The sequence below is a fragment of the Arctopsyche grandis genome, chromosome 13, assembly GCF_051622035.1.
Source record: "Arctopsyche grandis isolate Sample6627 chromosome 13, ASM5162203v2, whole genome shotgun sequence".
Taxonomy (NCBI): Eukaryota; Metazoa; Arthropoda; class Insecta; order Trichoptera; family Hydropsychidae; genus Arctopsyche; species Arctopsyche grandis.
This window is the reverse complement of record NC_135367.1, coordinates 3,940,001-3,966,542: the sequence shown is the minus strand read 5'-3', so window position 1 is coordinate 3,966,542 and position 26,542 is coordinate 3,940,001. Positions and strand designations below refer to the sequence as shown.

Below are 26,542 nucleotides of genomic sequence, written 5' to 3'. Positions count from 1 at the left end.
AAAAAAAAAAATTGAACTTATTATTGGCTGTAAAAACGAGGTGGAATTCAATGGCATCTATGATAAGACGATTCATTCAAATTTATGCTTAGTACATAACATAGTATGTAATTACCTTTTTTTTTTAATTTTCGAATATATTCGAATATTCGAATAGCTCTTGATTTACTATTCGATATACGAATAGTTGAAGACGACGAATATTTGGGATCATTACTCTGGACACATGCAGATAATTGTTGTGATTTGTTTTTGACCTCAAAAAGATGATGAAAATAATAAAATTAATACGAAAAATACGAGATACATACATATTATATATACGTATATTAGATGAATGACATCAATGAATTATTTTATTTTTTTGATTATTTTTTTATCAATATTTCGAAGAATGTTTTCATAAATCTCTACGTACATAGAATTTGAATTTGAAGATTTTTTTTAATGTACGAATTTGAAGATTTTTACAAACATTAAGTACATATGTAATCGTAAAAGTTCGTAATTTTGTATTAAAAGCTTTTTTTATAATTTTAACATCATCCCAACGTCCTAGGCAAAGTTTTAAATAGAAGAATCCCAACCTAAAATGCGAACTATTATATAATACACTAACTAATATTGTACACATGTTTATATTTATGCATTTGTAAGAACTATGCATGTGAATTCCATACATAAAAAACTGTATAATATAATATACATAAATAAATAAATACAATAATAATAATAAATACATAAATAAATACATAATAATAATATACATAAATAAATAAATACAACAATAATAATAAATAAATAAATAAATACATAATAATAATATACATAAATAAATACCTTGAAATAGTACGGTAAATTTTCTTTTTTCGTATTGAAAACAGTAGATTTGCATAGCTGACAAATACACAAACATTAATCTTTATACATATACTAGTGTTTTTACCCGGCTTCGCTAGGTATTTGTAATATAAACCGCTTAAGCACGGCCAATCTAATAGTGAACATTTTATTAAATTTATTTGAATAGTTTTATTTTATTTAAATTTATTTGAATATTCATTTGTTTTTTTCTACGAACCAAACAAATATACAAAGTCTCTTTCGAAATTATATATTAGATATACAGTAGAAAAATATGTGATGAAGTAAATAAGCAATAGTGTAGTAAAAGTCGTCCTCAAAAATTAAACTAATGGGTCCAATCAAAGTGAATTTTTGAAAATTTGTTCATAAGTATACACAGGAACATTCTGTATATACATATACTTTTTGTACGCAGTTATACATATATTTTTGAGGAACAATGTAAATATGTATGTAATGTTGTGTGTAATTCGTCGCAGTACAATCGATATGTAGCGCGTACGTTACGCTGCTTGGGAGCCCCTGCGCTATGAATAAATTTTTACACAATTTGAATAATGGAATAATGAATGCTAAATTTGCAAATTTCAATATAAAAAGGCTTTTTTTTCTTGTTAATCTTTGATATTTTTAATAGTTGTGCGAAATTTACGTAGATGTCGCCCGTGCGATTTTGAATATTTTTATCACTATGAAAGTTTATACTTGTGTTTGTGTGTTTTGTCGAGTGGAAAAAATTCAGTTTAGTGAAAATATGTCGCAGAATATTTTCCGGCCCTCCCGGTTACCTGTAACGGTTCCGGTTATCTATAGTACCCAATATGCTAGCCCTCCGCAATTTATACCGGGAAAATATATGCGGGTACAACGGGGCCCGGTCCGAGGGCTTTTCATTCCGTTTGAAATATACATATGTATATATATTTTTTATTACACATAACTGTCTAATTATGTAGGACAGCGATACTGAAACGTTTCACTTTTTTGTATGTGTAAAGTCGCGTATGTTTGGATGACTTGACTCAAGAAGGCGAATTTGTTATGAAGAACATATTGTTAGACAAACTTGTAAGCTCTGAAGCCCAAAATTGTTTCTAGTCAGAATGAATACTGAGAAAAATCATACCGAGTATGTAGAGTTTAAGTTGTTATTTAAGTTTTTGAACTCAATCATCTCCCAAACCGCTAATTGAATCAGACTGAATTTTTTTTACATGTAATAGAAATTATAAATTTTATGCCCAAATATTATTTAAATATTTTTTCCCAAACCGAAAGTAGTACTTTTACTCTGGAGAATCGAGGTTTATGTTTTTCTTAAGAAACATTCTGCTTTGTTGAACTCAAATTTCATATCTAGAAGTTTAAGCTTAATACTAAGCTATATTTAAAATTTGGTAAGCATTTGTCAACCGGAAGTGGCAGTTGACTCGATTTTTTTTTTGTTCGATTTTTCTTCCACTATCTTTTTCGATCCCTTAAACATTTGTGCTCTTCACGAAAAAAATTAAAGTATAATTCTTGTATCAATTTATTTATTTATTTATTTAATATACTTGGGGGAGGCGGCAAAGAAAAGGTTTGATTTATACATATTTTATCAATTTAAACATACATATTTGTAAATTAAATGAAAAAAATGTAAAATACATTCAAATGACAATATTAAAATTAAAATTAAAATAAGAGAGAAAAAAAAAGTAAACAAGAAATAGAAGTAATATATTGGGAAAGAAGAAGTACATCAAGCTTATTCTTAAAAATATTATGGTTGTCAGAAATTACAATATCATTGGGAAGACTATACCAAACTGAAACCATTATTTTTAAAAAGAAGGAATCTCTGATCAATTTATTAATGAAAAAAAAAATTCTAAATTTAATAAACCGGAAGTGGAATTGTTTTCATTTAAAAGCAAAAATGTAGTGACCCCGATATTTTCCACACCGCTAACTGTATCAAGCTGAAAATTTATATTGGTATTTTTATTTTTTATGTGACAAGGTTTTGGTCAGAATTCGTAAACTGGCAGTAGTAATTTGTTCTAAAACAATATTCCATTTTATTTTAATTGGTGTTAAATCAAATAATTGAACTCATTTATTATTAAAATATATATTTCTTTATCTTTACATATTTACATTCTCAAATGAGAAAAAAATAGACTTATTTCTACGGTTCAGTTTTCGTATTGGAACCACTTTTATATTATACGTACTTTATACAAATAACTTCATATGTGTATATGAAAATATTATATGTACATACATAGATGCATAAATCCAAACACACAATTCCACACAGAGCTGCCGAAAGTAATCATGTCTTTACATAAACGAAAAGTGTAGGATCGCTGACGTTGAACTTTCGTTCGATACAATCTATGTACCTTGTAAATTCAACTTTTTATATATATATGTATATATATATATATATATATATATATATATATATATATATATATATATATATATATATATATATATAAACCAGCAGCGTGGTCTAGTGGTGAATGTTGAATTATTTCGTACTTGATGTTACGAGTTCGATTCCCCGCTAAGTCTCGCTGTTGGCCAGATCTTGATTTGTCTAGGTCGATCGTTTCTTATCAGAATTTGGCAATTTTTCTGATTTTCATTGAAACGATTCCTGTAAAATTGGCGTTTCCTTCCCAATTTTCTGTTGCGAACCTTTAGTTATTGTTATATCTTAGGTTTCACCATATTGCTCACCATAGATGTCTCTGTGGTTGCTTATCGAATATAAAATTCGGATTGTTACATGAAAGTTATTCATCGTTATTTATCGTATTAATACGATGTTTGTAATATACGTATACTGACCATAGATGTCAGATATTATTTAGATTTACATGTATCTATGTAATAATTATGTGGACCAGGAAGGCGCATTTGGGGTTTACCTGTTAAGCCTTCCTGGTATATTTGTAAAATAAAAATAAAATATATATGTATATTATTTTTCTCGCACAGATCTAGCCGTGTTTCGAGTGGAGCTTTCGGAGCTTTGGCCTCTGGAGGGGGTCGACAGCGGCTTAGGCGGTCCAGGGACCCTTAACATAGTCCTGTACTCCAAAAATCAAAAGGGATCATCGGACGTCGTCATCCTGGAGAATATCGCCTTCAACGACGCGGAGAGACGCACCGGTGAGTTAATTAATTTCCCCCTTAACGATAAGTGCACGCTTTTATTGACTCGTTTTATCTGTGTTTGCCCGTCGAAAGGGGTGTCGTCCCATTCTTGGGCGATTTTCACGCGAACACTTAGCCGCTGTTAATAAATGAAGAGCGTTTTAAGGCGTGTTAAAATTTCATGGTGACCCCTCTCCGCCCCCCCCCCCCCCCCCCACCCCCACCGTTCTTGTTAAAAATGAAGGTGGTTAATAACGCCGTCAAGGGATGGGACTGTGAAGGGGGTGGGACGGGAAGCTGGCTGGCTTTTCACGGAGTCCAACTTCGCCTCTACGTAATTAAAAGTTGACGACGAACTGGCCCTAAGGGGAAACGCTACGTCAAACCCGTCTCTTTTCCCATATATTCCCGGGTAGTTTCTCTGAAGTTTAAAATTGACAACATGCTCTGCGTTTCCGGTAGTATCTTTGAATTCTAACTACCATTTATTTATGTATATTACACGTATAAAATCACATTTGTCTACATTTACAACTTGTGAATATCTATGTATATCTACAATATATATAAAAATGAATGTCTCTGTGTGTGTGTGTGTGTGTGTGTGTGTGTGTGTGTGTGTGTGTGTGTGTGTGTCTCTCGAATAGGCTCCTAAGCCACTGAAGCGATTACGATGGAACTTTCATGATTTGTTGTATGCATGTCCGGGAAGATTACTGTGAAAAAAAAAGGGAAAAAACGGGAACGGAAACGGGAAAAACGGGAATGAGTGTCATTCGCCATAATTTCAAATGTTTTCGCGTCGCGACTAGGGTGTTCGCTGCCTGCGTTGTTCCGAAAAATGGGAACGGAAACGGGAACGAGAACGGGAAAGGGAACGGGAACGGGAATTGCATGCGTTATTGTGGCATTGCAACGCATGCAGGGTTCAGCTAGTACATATATATAAAATTGAATGTCTCTCTGTGTGTCTCGAACAGGCTCCTAAGCCAATGAACCAGTGGCGTAGCGTGAATTCCTGGTGCCCCCCCGCAAAATATTTTAAGGTGCCCCCCCCCCCCCCATATATTAATATTAGCAAAATAAATATTTATAATTTTATATTAATATTTATACTTTTTAAATTAATATTTATACTTTTTACGTATCGGTATATGTACCTATATATCAAAGTGCATTAATAGTGACAGCGAAAAATTTATAAATTTTATTGGTTTTAATCATATAATTTTGTTTTATTGTTTACACATTGAAAAAATATATACAAGAATAAGAGAATTCTCAGCTAATAGGTTGAAGTGGCACTGACGTTCAAAAGATGGAAAAATACGGTAGTCTTCTAGCCCTATTGGCATAGATCAATTACACAATGAGGATAAACTCAAAATATGTTAATGTATGTACATACACATATAGTACAAATAGGTTGAAAAATAAGAAAAAATTTTAAAAAAATTACGGAACAAATTTAAAAATCCGTGAAAAAGGCGCGCTTCGTGGCGCCCCCCCCCCGCATTGCGGGGTCTGCGGGCGCGGTAGTTACGCCACTGCAATGAACCGATTACGATGGAACTTTCAGGATTTGTTGTATGCATGTCCGGGAAGATTACTGTGAAAAAAAAATGGGAAAAAACCTCTTAATAATAATATTTGTAATTACGATTTTACTGACGCGAAAGTAACGGTATGCCACCTTCAACGCATCACGCCGCGAGTGTGGCAATAATCGCGCCACGCCTACCTCGCACTCGAATGTACTGACCATTCGGGGCTGTACCACAAACACACAGCGGATGGCCCACGTCAACAAATATATCTATACCTATATATAAAATTGAATGTCGGTGTTGAAAGTGATTTCGCCCTTATCGTTCTCGGTGACGTCTATTAGTAAGTTACCGTACTTATCCACACTCTTCTGATCATTTTTTCCCTTTTCGCCACCCTCTTCTTATGTCAGATTTTAATTGTTTACACGCCTATAACTTTTTCTTGTTTCACTCTATATTTTATACAATTTGCATTATACATAGGCTCTCTTTATCTCTCTAATATATTTATTTATTTATTTATTTATTTACATATATACCAGGAAGGCCTTACAGGTAAATCCCGATGCGCCTTCCTGGCCAATTACAAATAAAAATGCAGCATTTTTATCGTTGAATTGCGAGACACTGAAAAACTCGCAAATTAACGAGACATCTATGAATTGTACATAAATTTTATTGTACATCAATCAAACTTCAAATAGTGGTGACATAGTATTTTTGTGACATAGTGGTAGGAAGTATTTTTAGCCAATTTTTTTTCCGGGAACCGTTTCAACAATGAAATCAGAGAAAATTGGCAAACTCTGATAGGAAACGATCAACCTGGAGTCACCAAACCAGGTCTGACCAACAGCATACTCTGAAAATTCATTTTCATTCAGGTATTAAACCCGGCACCTTCTTGACGCTAAGCAGAAGCTTAACGACCGAGGTATGCTGCTGGCTATTTATATATTTTTACTTCACTCGTAGGTTATATAATGATTGTTACAATTAATGTTAAATGGCGTAGTGTTTCGGCCAAAAATTGAATGACGTTTATATCTGTCATTTCGCGTGCCGACAGATTCGCCGAAATAACAAATCCTAACCAGGTTACTTCATACAGGTTAACATATAATTAGTTATACTAAATTACATATCATCAAATACGATGGTCTTTTTGGGCAGTACGATTTTTTTTAATTCATAGGCAAAATTCAAATTGCATATAATATTTACACGTATTTAATTTCAAATTAAATAAAATTTTTAAATAATTCTGGTCGTGACTTCGGTCTGAAATTTTCAACACTTTTAATAGAGTTTTTCAACACTTTGTATGAAAACTTTAAGGTATAAATTAGTGTGAAAATTTCTTAAAAATTGCTCATTTTTAATTCCATTCATATAAATTAGGATCTTTTTAAATTAGATTCATAAAATAAATTGGAAAATTTAATATTGCAATAGTATTCAAGTGAGTACACTTGCCGGGTCTTTATTATTATTATAATGGAAATGGGTCGTTTCCGTTATACATACATTAATTGTTACACAAATTTTATCATTATTTAAATGAACTGTATATTTTCAAAGGTTTCGATTAAATAGTGAAAAATTCAAATTATAATTTTAGGCGAATTATAACTGTAAAAATTAATTTTAAATAAGGTGATTATTTATGGCCCACTTGTACTATCGCTGAAAGCTAATATTCTTTTTTTATTTTTGCATACCTCTTTTACGTTTCACAAGGCTTTCGTGTAAGTGGTCATTTTTATCTCTTATTCGATCGTTTTTTATTTATTTAATTTACATATACTAGTGTCTTCACAGGTTACCCCAATATGAAACTATCGCCAGATAATACATTAATAACACACATTTTATATAAACATACATATGTATAATACATACATATAAATTATATAAAAATACATTTAGTTTTATTTAACAAACATTCACATGCTATTAGGTATCTCAAATCTATGTATTTGAATACTATTTTTACATTATTTTTTTTCAATATACAGCTTACACCTTTGATTCTATTTAACGTACCAAATAAGGATTATCTTAAAATATTCATGATTTCTTAATCTATCTTAAACTTAATCTAAATAATTTAAAACTAATATTCGATATTCGAATATATTTGAATATTTGGTAACCCTTTAAATATGCAAAAAACAAGAAAATACAAAACAATAAAAATGAAACAAAATATGGATGTATATTTTTTATTTTACTTATTCTTTAAAATGTAATATCGACAAATAGCCTACAACGCAACTCTATGAATCCATAGTGCTTTAGTAGAGCAAATAAAACAACAATTTATTCAATATCTTCTATTTTAAAAGGTCCAAAATTTATTCTTACGCGTTTCTGCAATAAACACAGATTTATAAGATAAGTTGTCGATTTTTTTTTTTCATTTTAAACGTAATAAAATATTAGAAACCGATAAATACTTCACAACAAATGACAAAAGGAGATGAACAACAATAGAATTGACCTCCTTGTCAATGTGATTCTCTTTTCATATTCAAAGTAGTTACTTTATATGTATACTTGTTGATTTACCCGGCTTCGCTCAGTATTTGTAATATAAACAGCGTAAACATGGCGAATCTAATAGTAAATATTCATTTGATTTTTTATTATACTTGAATACAAAATCTCTTTCGAAATTATACATATATATTAGATATGTACATACATTATGTTATAAGAGCATTTGGCTGATACTATTATACATATGTAGAACGGTTATAGTCATGTATATATGTAGTTATGTTTGATGTTTATGTATGTACCTACATATATGTATATATAGCTTCAAGTCAACTCTCAAACAGTCCAAGTTAAATGTCTTCGAGTGCCGTTTAATCGGGATGTTTGCTCGTTTGTTTGCAAAATCGTCGACTGTCCAACTTTGCCGTTGTGCAAACAACAACAGTAACGACGACTGTCCAAAGTTGGCTCGTTCAACTCGTCAGAATCTTTCTATGCAAGTTGACCGGACCTGTCGACTTGCAACAAATTGTAAGGAAGCATTATCAGGCGTCGAAAAGGTTAAAAAGATAATGGAATTTGCCTTGCATAGCTACATATGTTCATTGGCTATTGAACTTTAAATGGTAAACTAGATTCCTGCTTCATCTTGAAAACATGTAGTATTGATCCAGATCGGTAGATGTCTATTGAAGATTTTCTTTTGATTCACATGCCAGGTTGATTTTTTTTAATTAAATTTTATATTTTCTCATGGTGGCATTACGAGTTGCTCCTGAGCAATACTTATGGTATTAAACTTGTATGTACATATATAAATTTATAAATAATAAATTTCATATTCAAATTGAACTTCTGAACTTAATTCACTTTAACGAAAAATTGAAAAGAATGAATATCTCTACACTTAGACGAGACAAGAAGAATAAGAGGCGACTTAATCGAAGTCTTTAAAACACTAAATAATCATTACAAATGTCATATGTCCAATATTATTACATTCAACGAAAACACTCACCTCAGAGGTCACTCGCTTAGACTCCAAAAAGAAAAATCTAATAAATTGATCAGAGATTCCTTCTTTTCAAACAGAGTGGTTTCAGTTTGGAATAGCCTTCCTAATGATATTGTTATTACTTACAACCTTAATATTTTTAAAAATAAAAATTATATCTATTATAAAAAAAAGCTTTTTTAAAACATACCTCTTCTTATAATTTGTATATAAAATTATTATTTTGAATAAAAATACCGATAATTTTATTTTACTACCGCCATCTATGCTTAAAACTAAAAACTGGATAAACGTCAGGCACTTTTCCGAAATTCAAATTTCAAGCACGTCTAAAACGATTTTTTTTCTCCATCGTAATGGTGGAGGATACATTTACTTATATTGATGACCAAAATGAGCAATATGACAAAGTATGAAAACGATCGGATAAGAGGCAAATTTTTTCCTGAATTGTAATCGTAAGTGAAGCTAAAAGGAGATATGTATGTAATAAGCTTGATGTATTTGTCAAACTTAAAGGATTTCTGTAATTATTCTTTCCCAATACCTTATTTCTGTTTCTTGTTTACTTTTTTTTCTCTCTTTTTGTATTTTTATTTTAATTATGTCGTTTTGAATGTATTTTACTTTTTTCTCATATAATTTACAAATGTGTATAAATTGATAAAATATGTAAAAATCAAACCCCTTGGGCCTATCGGCTTTGCCGCCTCCCCCACGTATGTTAAATAAATTGTAGTGGTTTTTGCCATTTGGTTAGGAACTGTTTCAACAATTAAATCAAATAAATTGGCAAACCCTGGTAGTAAACGATCGACCTCGAAGTTACATAACCAAGGTCTGACAAGCAGCAAAAATCCAGGGATTGATCCCATGACCACACAATTTAACCACTGATCTATACTGCTAGATTTTACACATTAATTCTATGCTGCTGGTTAATATAAAAAAATTTCTACATACATATGTACGTAGTAAAACATTTTGTCGAAAGTATTTTTGACAAACAGGCAATATTACGTATGTATACATATGTAACTTACTGATAATCTGCATACTTCAAAGTAGCCAAATCAAACGAGGTTACTGAGCAAATAAATACAGGACTTAGCGTATTAATTTGATTTCTATACAAATTGTACGTTTGAAATGTGAAATATTGAATTTGATTTGTAAAATATTGAATTTGGAGTAAAAAGCCTGTATATGATATATCAAATAAAATAAGGCAAATTTATATTTCATTTATAAATTTAGAAGCTAAGTTGTCTATAGAAAGTTAAGTAGACTCGAATACTTGCGCACTTGTTGACCCTATCGTCCTCGGTCTGAAAATCGTCCCGTATAATTTTGAATGCGAAAATACCTATTTTATATTGAGAAATTCGCTCTTGCGCTTCGAAAAGCGCACGAAATTTCTTTCATGCGAATTTTCAGCCGAATGAAAATAAACGATCGAATATTCGAGATGGTGGAGAGATTAAGTACTTTCGAAATTAACTTTCATTGGGTCTCTTAACTTTGAAGATGGGCAAAAGCGAAGCTATGGCATGGCGCCTCCATTAGGCCTCCGTCGTGGAATTTCGGACTTTATTCGCATAGTACATACATACATAGATATTTTCCCCGAATTTTTCACCGCATTATTTCAATGAATCGATCCCCGTGGATATTTATTTACGCACTGTTTTTAAGCTTGCGTGCCACCCCCTACCCCCTACCCCCCCATATCGAGTCATTTATTACTCAGTATCGTCAATAGTTAATACTCGGCGATGTGCTTGCTTTCTTCCGTTCGTTCCGGGTACTAAAATTCATTATAAGCTCCTTCAGCTCGCGGATATTATTAAATATTCAATAACCGGATACCGTTAAAGTAATACTTTATTCATATTACATTAAAAGCTTTGTTATGCGCGAAACGTGACGAACGAAATCGCTCGAGTATTATTAATTTATTGATCCGCGAAGACGACGACTAATTGATTAAATTTTCACGTTATTAATTGATACTTTATTAGATAGTCGAAGAAGTGTTTTGTTTTATTGGTGTATTTATTTATTTATTTATATATATTTATATAGCATATATATATTGTATATTCCTATGTATATAAATAGGTTCGTAATGATAATGTATTGAAGCACGCAACCGGTCGCGTAATTAGACCACTTGGAAATTTATCTTTATTAGAATCTTTAGTATTTGGAAGTTGGGTGAACTTTTCATTTAACTCCTTTCTTATGCGATGGAAATGTGCAGTTTTTTGTTCATTTCGACATTCCTCAGCTTCAATTAATTAGCTGTTATTGCAAATACACATGTAAATTTAACTTTGTTCGTATGTTTGTCCTGATTTTATCTTAGAATCGTCGTTTGAAACTCGATCCTTCAATTAATATTATTAAATTAAAACGTATCACGAATGTAAGCAACGACTTATCAACTATTTGTTAACACAACTTAACGGTCATAGCTGAAGTTTTCTGTGGTTTTTTCCGTTAATAATTTTTTTTTTATTTAACTTTAGTAACTAATAATTTTAGCTAAAGAAATGTTGGGTGGAAATTTTTTTTTATTTAAGTTTAAGTTTGGACCATTGTGGTACAGTCCTTGCAAAATGCAGAAAGATGAGATAAATAAAAATATATGTACACACACAAAAAATAAATTTATATATGTATAATCATAAAAAACATTAGCATTATAATAATCTAATATATAATTTCGAAAGAGACTGTAACTATGTATATAAGGTTTGAGTGGGAGAATCGAAAACAAATCAAAGTTTCTATGACGACGATATCGATTCCGCTTTCGAATTCGATTCCGTTTCCGGGCTACTTTTTCAATTCCAGTTCCGGATTCTTTTTCATTTCCCGATCCGGATGCCTTTTTCAATTCCGGATTCCAATTACTGTTTAAGTTCTGAATCCGGATTCTTTTTTCATTTCCGGACCCGGGTGCCTTTTTCAATTCTGGATCACGATTACTGATTCAGTTCCAGATTCGGAATCATTTTTCAGTTCCGTATCCAGAATCCTGTTTCAGTTCCAGATCCCGATTACTGTTTCAGTTCCGGATCTGGAATCCTGTTTCAGTTCCGAACCCCGATTCCACTTTCAGTTCTGATTCCCGATTACTGTTTTAGTTCCAGATCCCGATTCCTTTTTCTGTTCCGTATCCGGAATCCTGTTTCAGTTCCGGATCCTGATTACTGCTTCAGTTTCGGATCCCGATTACTGTTTCAGTTCCGGATATGGATTCCTGTTTCAGTTCAGGATCCGGATTCATTTTAAAGTTCCGGACCAGGATTCCTGTTTCAGTTCCGGATTAAAAAAACAAATGAATGTTTACTATTAGCTTAGCCATGTTTAAGCGGTTTTTATTACAAATACCGTGCGAAGCCGTGTAAAACCACTAGTAGCAGATAAAGTAAAAATATAAAATAATAAAATACAAAGTATAATATATACGTATATGTTACCAAGTATATAGTACGTATATGTTACCAAGCGCATATTCAATTCCACTTAATTTTAATAATAATATAGACCATAGGCATATTTTAAAGGTCGTTCCAAGCCTGCAATCTAAAAGTGCCCCCTTAAAAAAACTTTCTGAATAGGTTTTCACCCGCCGAGCAACGCTGTCATTATAAAATAAAAACAAAAAATGTACCTTTCCGATCCTTTTTTTACACTATCGTCTTTCAGTTTAGCGCTCGCGTCACCGAAAGGGTTAACATTATAATTTCGGTCGCGATTATTTACCGACTCAATAACGACGGGCGTCCGTCGTAGCGCACAAACGTTAAATTTCACCGCATACACACACACACACACACACCCAGGGATATTAGGGATCGACCGGGACGAATTGGGGATTCCCGGGAGACCCGAACCCGAACCGTAGAGACCCCTACGGTGGGTGGTGGGGGGGGGTGAAGAGGGGGATAGGGATACAGGCGAGCGAACAGGTCGACCTTTTTTATATACACGAGGCTGCGAAGCGCTCTCCGGTCCCGGGACCCCGGAAAACTCCCAATTTGGCCGGTGAATAATGAACATTTTATGTAGAGGGTTATGCGATACGTTTTTGGATGAGGGATGGGGGACGGGGTGGTTTTCCCGCGCCGATTCATCATAGCGCGAGCGCAGGGCCGGCTCGTTTGTTACGCACGGACTACCCTCGTTCGCAATATTATTAATACGACGCCTATTCATTACGTTCGGGATAATTAAGCGGGCCCTTTTTTGCTGTCGTGTATGTATGTATGTATCTGTATGTTCGAATGCGTGTCTGTATGTTTGTTTGGCGGGCGAGTAAGTGGCGGTCGCCCTAACGAGCGAGCGTGATTTTATCACTTTACAATTCGTGCCAATTGGGACCCTGAGATTAAATGCGATTATAAAATTTTAAATGTTGTGGGAGGAAATGTTTGACGAGCACTGGAGATGGTCTCGGTTTTTGGGATGAGATTTTTTTTATTTTTTTTATTTATATATGTATATGCATGCCTGTATGTATGTATGTATGTATGCGTGTTCTCAACTGGTGAGAAATCATATGCTTCGTTGAAGGTGAGTAAACATGTGTCACCTTGTTAGTTTTTTTGAATGTAAGTAATTTGTATATAAAATTATTATTTTGAATAAAAATACCAATAATTTTATTTTACTACCGCCATCTATGTTTATAAAAACTGGATAAACGTCGGGCACTTTTCAGTAATTAAAATTTCAAACGCGTATAAAAAGAATTTTTTCTCCGTCGTAATGGCCGAGGATACATTTACTTATATTGATGACCAAAATGAACAATATGGCAAAGTATGAAAATAATCGGATAAGAGGCAATTTTTTTCCTGAAGTGAAGCTAAAAGTAAAAATGAAGCTATGTAAAAAGTCATATATGTAGATGCATTTTGTATCATACATACATACATACATACATATATTGCTTGTGATGCCCGGCCTTGTTCTGGTGGATAAAAATCCTGTGAAAAAACACATAGAGTGAAAAAAGAAAAAGTTATAGGTGTTTAAACAATTAAAATCTGACATAGCGAGAGGGTGGAAAGGTGCGAAAAGGGAAAAAACGATCGGGACAGGGTGGACAAATGCGGCATCGCGGATAAAAACGGCAAACAGACGTAGATAATGGAGTATTTTTAAACGTGTCTATTACGATTATTTTTCACCATCGTAATGGCGGATTTGATTTTACATATGTTGACAACCAAACCGAGCAAAATGGCAGAGTTTGAAAACGATCGGATTAGAACCCAAATTTTGTCACATGAAAAAATTGAAAGCGAGCTAATAAGAGGCTAGTAAAAAAGGTCTGACTGAAATGCAACGATTTTTTTTTATCTAAGTAAAAGCATTGGACAAATAGATGTAATATATTTTCTGAATTAGTTTCTCTTTACCTTCTGGAGAGGATGAAACAGAAAATGAGTTCTTATAATGATTATTCTGTTTGAAGTTGCAAGTTGCGAATTCAGCATACGAACTTCATTGAATAGTGTCAATATATTGTATGTACATATATAATTAAATTACTTCAAATTTTAATATAATTTTAGATGAAAATAAAATAGATTAAGTATTTTTCTATACATAAAAATTTAAATGGGATCCAGTTTTGTTCACTATTTAAATGTACTATATCGTCTTCAAGAAAATCGTATTCAAAATCCTCAGACTTATGTAGTACATATGAATATGTTTACAAAAACGACGCCAAAAGTGCATCGCGCTCATTAAAAATAAAGTTCTATACTTATCTATTCACACAATTTTAATGTAGCCTAATTATAATACAAAATAAATAGAATACATAAACCTGAGAATACAAATGAAATACTGTAACCGATGCCAACATTTTATTTAATATCAAATAATATGTGTGCTGTGTATATTTCAACGAAACTATTATACATACATATATATAAATCTCCGTGAATAGACTTTGGAATATGCTTTTGTAGCATTCATCAAAGCGTACCTGGTACATAATATTAAAATATACATTTGCGAAATTTTTCAATTTTACCTTCCGAGTATGTACGTAAGTATGTATGTATGATGTCCTTTAATCTGTTTAATTAAAATTTTGCGTCGTTTCATCAAAACGTCACGGCTCGCATTCAAAAGCTTCCGACTTCAATGGAAACCGATGTCAAAGATTCTTCGATTCGCAAATTTTCAAAAGAGCAAAAACGTACTCGCCTTTGTGTGTACATGTGTATGTATATGTATATATTTTTTTGGAAATTCATTTCATTAAAATTGTGTTTCTTGTCGACGATCCAAAGCAAGTGCCAACGTCGTAATATTTTGACGTCGACGACGTAATTTTTTCTCGACGTTCTGGAATCGTTTATATTTAGTAGTGTTGTGGTGACTATTCGTGGAAGACTTCCAGATGTTTTGCTGAAGACACCAGAAGTTGTCTTCTAATGATAGCCGCACTTGGGCTATCGGATTTCTTCTCACACTCTAATTGACCATAGACTTTCAATCTTAGAGATTAAGTGAAACCATTTTTTTTTAAATGCTTTCTTCTCCAGTTAGAATGAGTTCTGGTGAATTAAGTTCTGATGAGTTAGAATGAAATCTGCTACAATGACAATCACTATGGCCATAGTAGCAGATTATGCACTGTAGATTCTTGTCTCATTTTCTGCAATAACCTATGCGTCATCTGTATGGAATAACGCCTCGAATACCAACCGTTCCAAGCTCCAAATAATACAAAATAAATCCCTAAAAATAATTTATAATACACCCATATATACTAACTTGAAAAAACTGCATGCCATCAATAACATTCCGTTAGTTACAGACATTACTAACAAACAAACCAGTAGATTCTATGACAGAATCACTAATAACCATACTAACAAACTTGTGAAGAGTCTCGGTGACTACAACAAAATGTCTATACCCTTCAGGTATAAACACAGATTACCTAAACACAATCTGTTTTAGATCGTCGAATTTAGAGAGACTTTAATTAATATTATGAGCATTTATGAGAATTATAAATAGGTTTTTGAGCTCTTTTTCCCATTATGCTGTACATTAACATTAGAATAATATAATACTATGATTGCTTCCAAGATTAAATTAAAATTGTAAAATATAAAATGATCAGTAGATCAGTTAATCTATTAAAAATAGATATAAGATGTATCTTGAACATAATTTAGTAATAATAAAAAGCATTTAAAAATCAAAATCTTCTACAAAGAAACCAATAAAAACATTAAGCGTACTTGTGTATATTCAACTTTGTCTCATGTAAACGTGCTTAGCTTAAGGCCAATAAAATCATACTATGCATTTATGTAGGTATTAAAAGAAGAATACTTTATAATAGTTCATCGTGATGTGTTTTTAATGAGATTATATTTTCAACAATTATAGCAACACTCAAAAATTTTCAATAAAACTTTCAACAGCAACGCTAATTAAGCTCTAAACTTTGGCTATCATCATATCTATGATGTTTGAGAGAAAAATTTAAGACTGGTGTTACAGTACGACTATTTTAATATTTGAATATTTAAAAAATATGCAATAAAAAGTTGTTTTAAATTAAAATCCAATGATTTATTTTATTACTAGTGTTTTGCCCGTTGATTTTAACGGGTGGTTTCGGAAAGTAATTGATACACGAATTAAATTAAAGTTACATGTTATATTTAAATATAATGTAAGGTATTTATAGGCGCGCGCACGTATTAATAGTAAAAAGTTGAGTGCGCGCATTACACGCTCGCCGATCCAATCCGTTCAAAATGATGAATGAATGTGTGTGTGTGTGTGTCTTCGTGAATGTGTGGATCTGTGTACGATCCCGGGCATTTGACATACATACATAAAGTAAATATAATATACGAAAAAATATTATAATTATATTGATGACCAAAATGAGCAATATGGCAGAGTATGAAAACGATCGGATAAGAGATAAAAATGAACACTAACACGAAAGCCATGTGAAACGTAAAGGAGGTATGTAAAAAAGTCGATTATCATACTGCTATATTCGTATTTTAATAAAATAATAAAGTAATAATTAAAGGTAATTTATAGGCACGCACACGTAATAATAGTAAAATGTTGAATGCGCGCATTACACGCTCGTCGTCCAACCCGTTCGAAATGATGAATGAATATGTGTGTGTGTATCTTCGTGGATGTATGTATGTGTACGCTCCCGTGCAGCGCAACTGTCGCTGAAGTCACCCATTCCAAGTCAGGTGCTCAATATCAGGAGCACATATCAGACGTTTTACTCACCCCCCCATTTCCCAACAGCCTCGATTCCCCGCATCTCCTCAACACGATCGCTCGCCACGCCAAATCCCTATAGCGGATGCTTGAAATGCACCAATCGGTCAGAATATATCTTCGTTGCTCTAATTGGTCAAACGTTTTAGCCCACGTGAACCACTTCACGCTGATTGGTTGTGTGCCTCGTTAGCGTGTATTTATTTTATTAAATATCTCTAGGCACAACATATACTCCTGTTATTATATTACCAACAGATTTTTACACACTACTATGTACATATGTAAGTTGTGTTTCGGACCGTGTGAGTGAGTCTCCCCTGGCGGCCGATTTCGTGTCCGCGACCGCAGAATTGCACACACCTGACCGACGATGAATCCCATGAACAACATAAATCGAAACATTCCCACACGGTGGTCTATCATTTGTGGTTGCGGTTTCGATGCAACATTAGATGAAAGCCGCATAGCAATTTTATCGATGCGGCAACATATGGGTAGCATTTGGGAAGCGACTGTCGGGGGTGTGTGTATATTCCCTCGTCTCATTTTGAAAAAAATAAAATAATAAAAAAAAACCGAGAGGCAGGGCGCGAACGTGTTAAATAATTCATGACGACAACTCGTGGCTTACTTTTTCAGTATGTATAAGTATGTATGTTACTGCTATGAAATGTTGAGTGTTCTTACCTATTTATTTGTATGTATGTATGTATGTGTGTACTATATATGACAGATACCTTCGTTTTTCACTTCAAAGTGATTTTAAATTAATTAAATCATATTTTAAAGAAATTTTATTTATAAAGTCTATTAACTTACTGTATTTTCATCCGTTTAACTTTGCCGGAAAAATCTGGATGATTGCAAAATCTTGACCCTACCCGCTATATCACAAATATTTGGATTTGATTTATGTACAATATTTTAATATTTAAATGCTTTTTATTATTACGAAATTATGTTCACAATACATCTTATATCTATTTTAATAGCTACTGATCTACTGATCATTTTCTATTTTACAATTTTAATTTAATTTGGTTAGTAATCACAGTATTATATTATTCTAATGTTAATCTAAAGCATAATAGGAAAAAGAGCTCAAAAACCTATTTACAATCCTTATAAATGTTCATAATACATCTAATACATAATATTAATTAAAGACTATCTAAAGTCGATGACCTAAAGCAGATTGTGTTTAGGTAATCTGTGTTTATACCTGAAGGGTATAGACATTTTGTTGTAATCACCGAGACTCTTCACAAGTGTGTTAGTATGGTTATTAGTGATTCTTTCATAGAATCTACTGGTTAGTTTGTTAGTAATGTCTGTAACAAACGGAATATTATATATAGCATGCAGTTTTTTCAGGTTAGTATATATGGGTGTATTATAAATTATTTTTAGGGATTTATTTTGTATTACTTGGAGCTTGGAAAGGTTAGTATTTGAGGCGTTATTCCATACAGGTGAAGCATAGGTTAATAATGGTAATATGAGCGCGCGATATAATTTTATTTTATTTAGCGTTGATAAAGAATGTACAATATGTAAAAATTTTTTAGTCTAAAAAAAGTCTAAATCCATAGATTTCTCTATGGATTAATTGATTAATTAATTAATTGTTAATTACGTGTTCTTCAGTCTCTTGAAATACAGCGATGTATCTAATTAAAAATGCTGCAATGTTTATAATTGGTTATCCGAACTAACATTGTGGCTCGGTGATTGCGTTTATGTAGCACCGAGAGTTTATCGGGTTCGATTCCGTGCTAATATTTAATGCTGCTGGTCGGACTTGGATATTTGTGACTCCAACTTGATCGTTAGACTTGGATATGCTGCTGCTGCTGCTGCTGGTCAGACTTGGATATTTGTGACTCCAAGTCGATCGTTTCCTATCAGAGTTTGCCAATTTATCTGATTTTATTGTTGAAACGGTTCCCCCATCAAAATGGCAAAAACTATCCTACCCGCTATGTCGCAAATATCTGAATTTGATTTATTTACAATATGTAAAAAATTATGTACAAGTCTAAATATATAGATGTCTTTATGAATTAATTTATTGTTAATTTCGTGTTCTTCAGCCTATTGAAATACAGCGCAATGCTACAAAAAAATGCTGCAATTTTTGTAATTAATGAATTTTCTAGGATTTCATTTATAAAATCCGATGGGGTCTACCTGTTAGGCCTTCCTGGTATATATCTATGTAAAATAAAATATTAACACAAATCATATGTTTGTACATATGTACTGGTTTGAGTCTCGTTTTAACCGAGTTCGATTGTATATTTATTTTTTAAAAGTTTGAGAATGACTAATGAATGTCAAAAACTGGTTCCACACTTGATCGTTTTATTTATTGCAAAATTGTACCGCTTTAATAGCTGTGATTTGTAAAATACACTTTTCACGTTCAGAATACGTCAGATACAATTTCTGCGTTACATATATCATTATAAAATTAAATTTATTCACGTGGTGTTTATTTTCCTAGCGGACGAGCATTTGTTACGGATTTGTCAACATACGATTTGGCCGCAGTGAAAACGAATCCCGGCCATTGGCAATTGATCGGCAGTTCAATTAAGCCGGTGTCAATTGAGCTGACGTTAACGAAACACAATTTTAGTCTCTGCGATAAAAATAAAATAAAACAATATTGAAAAATATATATGTACTTATAGACACACGTCCGTACAAACATATGTAGGTCGAAAAAAATTGTTAAATTTAAATAGTGTTTTGATAATGGCGTGTTTTGTCGTACGGATATACGTTTTAAATTATCGTATTCGCGTCGTTGTGCCCGAAATGGAAATTCAGCATATCGCAACAACAATGCATTCCAATTTAAAATCTGTCAAATACGCCGCGCAACTAAATAAAGTTACAAAGCGAAATAGTTTTGCGGTTTTGGCCGATAAACGCGTGTGTTGTGACCGTTCACGGATTAATTCCGATATGACAAAATGCAGATAGCGCGAATTCCGCAATAATTGAACTGCGTCAATGTCATAATAATATCGTCGATTGTGTGAAAGTGTATATTACACATACTGTATATTTATATTTCTATTTTAACTCTTTGAAGCGGTTTTATGTACGTGACGAGACAGAATGTTAAATGACAGAAAACGCAAATATCGGAAGGCAAAGATCGAAAATCGAAAGATCTTAAGTCGAAAGATCAAAAAAAATGGTGCATGTTAAACGGTATATACTCACTTAATTTGCGCGAGCAGGGTACAACAGGAACAAGAGGAACAGGCTTTTCCTCCCGTATTAATGTGCGCGCGCAGAATATGTACCGTTTACCATGCACCATTTTTTTTTTTTTTGATCTTTCGATTTAAGATCTTTCGATTTTCGATCTTTGCCTTCCGATGTTTGCGTTTTCTGTCATTTGACATTCTGTCTCGTCACGGAGACCGCTTTGAAGCATACAGGTATCAAAAATGGCCCATCTTTTTTTATCTTTTGCTGCATGGTGGGATGTAATTTATACCACTTTGAAAAATTAAAACAATTTAAAGCACAAAGGTTTATATTGTTATGATGAGCACTTTCAGTCATCGCAATACTGAGATTTTTGCAAGACGGTGTTTGTTACTATGTAAGTATGTACATATGAGCGTTTTTCAACTATTTCATTCTAATTGATATTATTAATCACTAGTGTAAAGGTTACACACACATGTAACTGTAAAGGTTCTTCATTTTGTATTAATTTTTTTTTTTATTTCAACATCATCCCGATATTATATGCAAAGTTTTAAATAGAAGAATCTACATATATATATATATATATATATATATATATATATATATATATATATATATATATATATATATATATATATATATATATATATATATATATATATATATATATATATATATATATATATATATATATATATATATATATATATATATATATATATATATATATACATAGGTATATAAATATTAATATCTGTTTGTCTGTCTTCCTATTCTTCCTTTATTTATTAACTATTCTTTGTTTTTATTTACCCTTTTATTTATTTATCACCTATTATATTATGATGTATGTATATACATATATATATAAAATTGAATGTCTGTCTGTCTGTCTCGTATAGGCTCCTAAGCCACTCAACCGATTACGATGGAAATTTCAGGATTTGTTGTATGCATGTCCGGGAAGCTTTTTGTGAAAAAAAAAACGGGAAAAAAACTCTTAATAATAATGTTCGTAATTACGATTTAGCCGATGCGAAAGTTTGAAGCGCCATTGTATAGTCAAGGAAATGTGTTCGTTGGTAACCACGTTACCAGTTGGTTTATGACGACTCGGCTTTGAAGAGACACGAGTTGAGCTCCAACCATCACTTGAAACGGGAACGGGAACGGGAACGGGAATTGCATGCGTTATTGTGGCATTGCAACGCATGGCGGGTTCAGCTAGTCTATTATATAATACACTAATATTGTGCCCATTTTTTTTAAGGAAATGCAATACATATTTATAATTATGCATTTGTATATACTATGTACATATCTGAATTCGATACATTGAATAAAAAACTATATTATATAATACTAGTGTTGTGCCCGTTGATTTCAACGTGTGGCTTCGGAAAGGAATTGATACGCGAATTAAAATAAAGTTGAATGTTATATATAAATACAGTGTAAGGTGATTTATAGGCGCGCGCGCTTATTACATAATGCGCCTTTCACCCGCCTCGAAATGATGAATGAATGTGTATGTCTTCGTGGATTTGTGTATGTGTGTACGCTTCCGCGCAGCACATCTGATGCTGACGCCTCCCGTTCCAACTCGGTCAATATCAGGAGCACATGTCAGGCGCTCTGGTCCCCACTTCTCCACTTCCCCACGTCTCCTTGACACGATCGGTCGTCACGCCACATCCCTATGCTTAACGTATACTCTTGGTATTCCAAAATTAGTTTTTTTGAAATCCCCAATACTTGTCGATGCACCGCACATACATACATACATACAAACGTAGCGTCCGTTTTTATTTATATTGTTTTTCTACATTTTGTGGGTTCCCAATATGTACGAGGTCACTTTTACAAGATGGATACATGGTACAAGCTTTTACAAGATGGAAACATGTGTCCATTCTTCTCGTTTAGGATACTCTGGATATTCAAAAATACATATGTACATATATAAATGCCTATTCAGGAGGTTTCTTATCGGACCATTTCTCGTTTAAACAAGTCGAGGAGTCTCTCCAGGTCTGCATACTTTGCGCCGTTTGTCCAACTCTCGATCGTACGAGTCTTGGGACACTGGGTTGATTATGTCCCTCAAGAGTATGCAGTTCTCGCCTTATACAAACATCGGGAGTCGACTGCAGCATTTACAGTGCACTTGGATTGCGCTTTCGGTGCAATTTCTCGGGGTGCACCCGATCAACTAACCGAACAGGATGAAATGGGGGGGGGAGTGGAAAGTGGGTGGAGGGTGGGGTGGAATCCGGTTGCAGTTTGTGCACTCCGACCGCGAACTTTAATTGCAATTCATTATTTCGATCACAACAATGGCGAAACAACAACTCCGGCAGTATTTCAACGGCGCCAAACCGATGTTTCATTGCGCAACGCCTCACATAACTTGTTTGTGTGCTGCACAAGCAGTTTCATTCTACCCCCCCCCCCCCTCTCCATCATGGTTATAGATTGGCTAGTTCGATATGTGTACTAGTGTTGTACCCGATGAAATATCATCGCATGGGTGTTGGCATATTCAGTTATTAAATATTAAAAAATTAAAAGAAATGGGTTTACGAGCGCTACCTGATCTCTCGTTCGCGCCAAAAAGGGCCTCGACGTATAGAGGGGTCGTATATGATGGCTAATAGGATCGCGCGACTCATCGACCAATAGGATCTCGGGAATATATGTATGTGTATTGTGCCCAATGAGTATAAATATTGTGCGCTCTGGAACTGGAACCCGTCGGATCTTCAGCATTCCGAGCTGAAGATCCGACGGGTGCATACGAATAAACCACTTCTATAACACTACTGCGTCTTTCTCTCCGATCCTGGAAACCCCTCTTCTACAGAGGAAACAAACAGTATATATAGAAGTTTTTTTTCTTTCGATATTATGTATATTCGTTTTATACATATTTGTACATTGGCATAGGTTTAACTGTGACGTTCATATGTACACATATGTATGTCGAATCGAAACAACTATTATAGTACGGCGACCGTTATCTCAGATACACACACAGACACACAAACAGACGGATATCTGCAGCATGGACTAGTGCTTAGCATTTAATACTTTCTAAAAGGGGTCATGGGCTCGAGTCAAACTGGGTGCTGCTGACCAGACCTTGTTTTTCGACTCCAGGTCGATCGAGATTTCCAATTTTTCTGATTTTCATTAAAATGGTTCCTGCAAACATTTGCGTCCCCTTTCCTATCTCTTTCGCAAATCTCGAGTTAGTCAGCGTCTCGCGATTCGCCAGTTTTTATAAAAATGCTGCGAAAGTTTCTCCATATATGTATGTATGTATGTCTCTGTGGATTATGATCGTATTAATTCGTATTGTACAAATGCTAGCAATGCCACTTTGCGATATATTTGACCATAGATGTCGTGTATAATGTAAAAATATATAATAATTATGTATTTATATACAATGTAAATGAATGATTGAATAAAATAAAAAAAAAACCTTACGGAAAGAACTTACTGAGATCGACGAATCGATAGCATCGAGAAATGCCGCTGTAGAAGGTCGACCGGGTGTGCATATAGAAAACACTATCCGAGTCGATCATAGTGCACGTACATATATGTACATATATACAAATATGTCTCACCAGTATCTATCACTGTCATCTCACTATCGACAATCTTATATGACCATGAGACAGAAGACGTTCCCATAAAATATTTGAGAAATTCTCATTATACTCAAAAGTATCCATAAGATATGTTCATATTATAAAAGCATCAAAGAAACAGAAATCACATATAAAGAATACTATTGTGTCTTTCATATTGTGTATATAATATGTGAAGAATACTCGTACATACATTGGTAAGAACTATGATTATATATACATACAATGTACATATGTCTATGTATGAAGCCCTTAAGGATATCCGCCCAGTGGTCCTCAAATGGGTTGTAAGCCCACTTTTTCATTAACTTCCCCTCTCTTTATATAACCTTACCTTCGTTTCATTTATAGCTCGGTTTCTTTTTGAGCAGTTTTAGTGCTGCATTTCGCATCCTTCCAATATGAATAAAACCCGTCACTATTAGGTAAGCCATTTACTACGCACCGTTTCCATTCTGTTAAAGTTCCATGATACAATCTTACTATGCCAATAAAACATCGATAATAAATCAAAAATGTGTTTGTATTGGTATTACATATTCAAAAATGGTACCTACATATGTAGGTTATTTAGAAATATTTAAACCGTTGTTTTGTATGATGAATAAAAACGATCTCAAGGCAAAACCACTCCGGAAACAGTCGTAAATTGATAGTTGCACCTCCTGCCCGCACAGTGCTTTATCGGATGGCTCCTAATAATTTAATAATTTCAAATATATTCGCCACCTGCGTTTTTCCGCTGTTAATCGCTAGATAAGTCAGATTACCACGACTTTAACTCGGGAACTGGAAAAACGAGAACGGGAACGGAAATTGCGTGCGTTATTGTGGCATTGTAATGCATGCCGGGTTCAACTAGTACATTATATTTGAAAAAATATTTTATTTGGACTGGTCCATTTTTTATTAATAATTTTCATACAAAGGCGAACGAACAATATCTTAGCTTAAACTGCACCCGTTGGTCAGAATATATCGTCGTTGTTCTAATTGGTCAAACGATTTAGTCCACGTGCACGTGTATTAATTTTGTTAAATATTTCTAGGCAGAAATTTTTTTTTTTAAATCCCTATACTGGTTGACGCGTCTGCCATTTACCCACATACATACATACATACATATGTACATGCAACGCGCAATTTTTAAATATATTATCATTATCATACGTACATACATAGCCATAGCCAGCAGTATGGCTTAATGGTAGCGTGTATATTTAGCACCAAGTGATCAGTGGGTTCGATCCGCCATACTGCTGGTTAGATTTGAGGATATTTGTGACTCCAAATCGATCGTTTCTTACCAAACTAACATATGTACATAGATCATTTAGAGACAATTCAGAAGCTTTTTCTGCGCCATTTATCCCATAAGACTTGTTTAAATCCATGTCATGTACATACTATATGTACATACATAGCCAGCAGTATGGTTTAACGGAAGCGTATATATTTAGCACCAAGTGATCAGTGGGTTCGATCCGCCATACTGCTGGTTAGATTTGAGGATATTTGTGACTCCAAATCGATCGTTTCTTATCAGAGTTTGCCAAATTTATCTGATCATTGTTGAGACGGATCCTCAAAATTGGCAAAAAATCATCTTTCCTGTTGTCACAAACCTTCTGTATTTATTGTGTGTATAATTTCTAAAAATTATGCACAAAATTTAAATCCATAGATGTCTCAATGGATTAATTCTGTGATTAATTAATTAATTGTTATTTCGTATTCCTCGGCTTCTGGAAATACAGTGATTTATGTAATAATAAAATGCTGCATTGTTTAAAATTAATTGTCCAGGAAGGCGCATTGGATCTTCCTGTCAAGCCGTCCTGGTATATATATATGTGTAAAATAAAATAAAATATAGGTACACTGTTACTAAGAAACAGTCTATTTGTTTACTAAAAAAAAACATTAAAATTGATACACTACGTTCTAAGCCCGCTTTAAAGGTCAAGGAATTTAACCCTTAAGGCCCTCAACATGAGGCCACAACCCCCCCCCCCCCCCAACGAATACAGTCTAAGAGACCCTTTCGTGGGAGAACGAGACGGTTGTTCATGAATATCGCACAAGAACAACCACACATCACTCTTCTAATAAAAAAAAACACACACACTGTACATAACCAAGTACAAAATAAACAACAACGCATGAACACATAAAGCGCGCATGCGTTAGGAAACAATACCTGAAATGTGCCGTGCGAATGCACTCACACTTCAAGTAAACATACATGTATG

At 33.5% G+C, this 26,542-nt stretch overlaps 1 protein-coding gene across 1 annotated transcript in view; it reads left to right on the top strand.

Moving 5' to 3' along the window:
- LOC143921569 (B-cell receptor CD22-like) overlaps nucleotides 1-26,542 on the top strand; it is a 520,711-nt gene that overhangs the window by 432,307 nt on the left and 61,862 nt on the right. Inside the window, exon 13 of the mRNA XM_077444921.1 lies at nucleotides 3,862-4,035. Within this exon, the coding sequence (XP_077301047.1) occupies nucleotides 3,862-4,035 (174 nt within the window). The remainder of the gene's footprint in view (nucleotides 1-3,861; nucleotides 4,036-26,542) is intronic.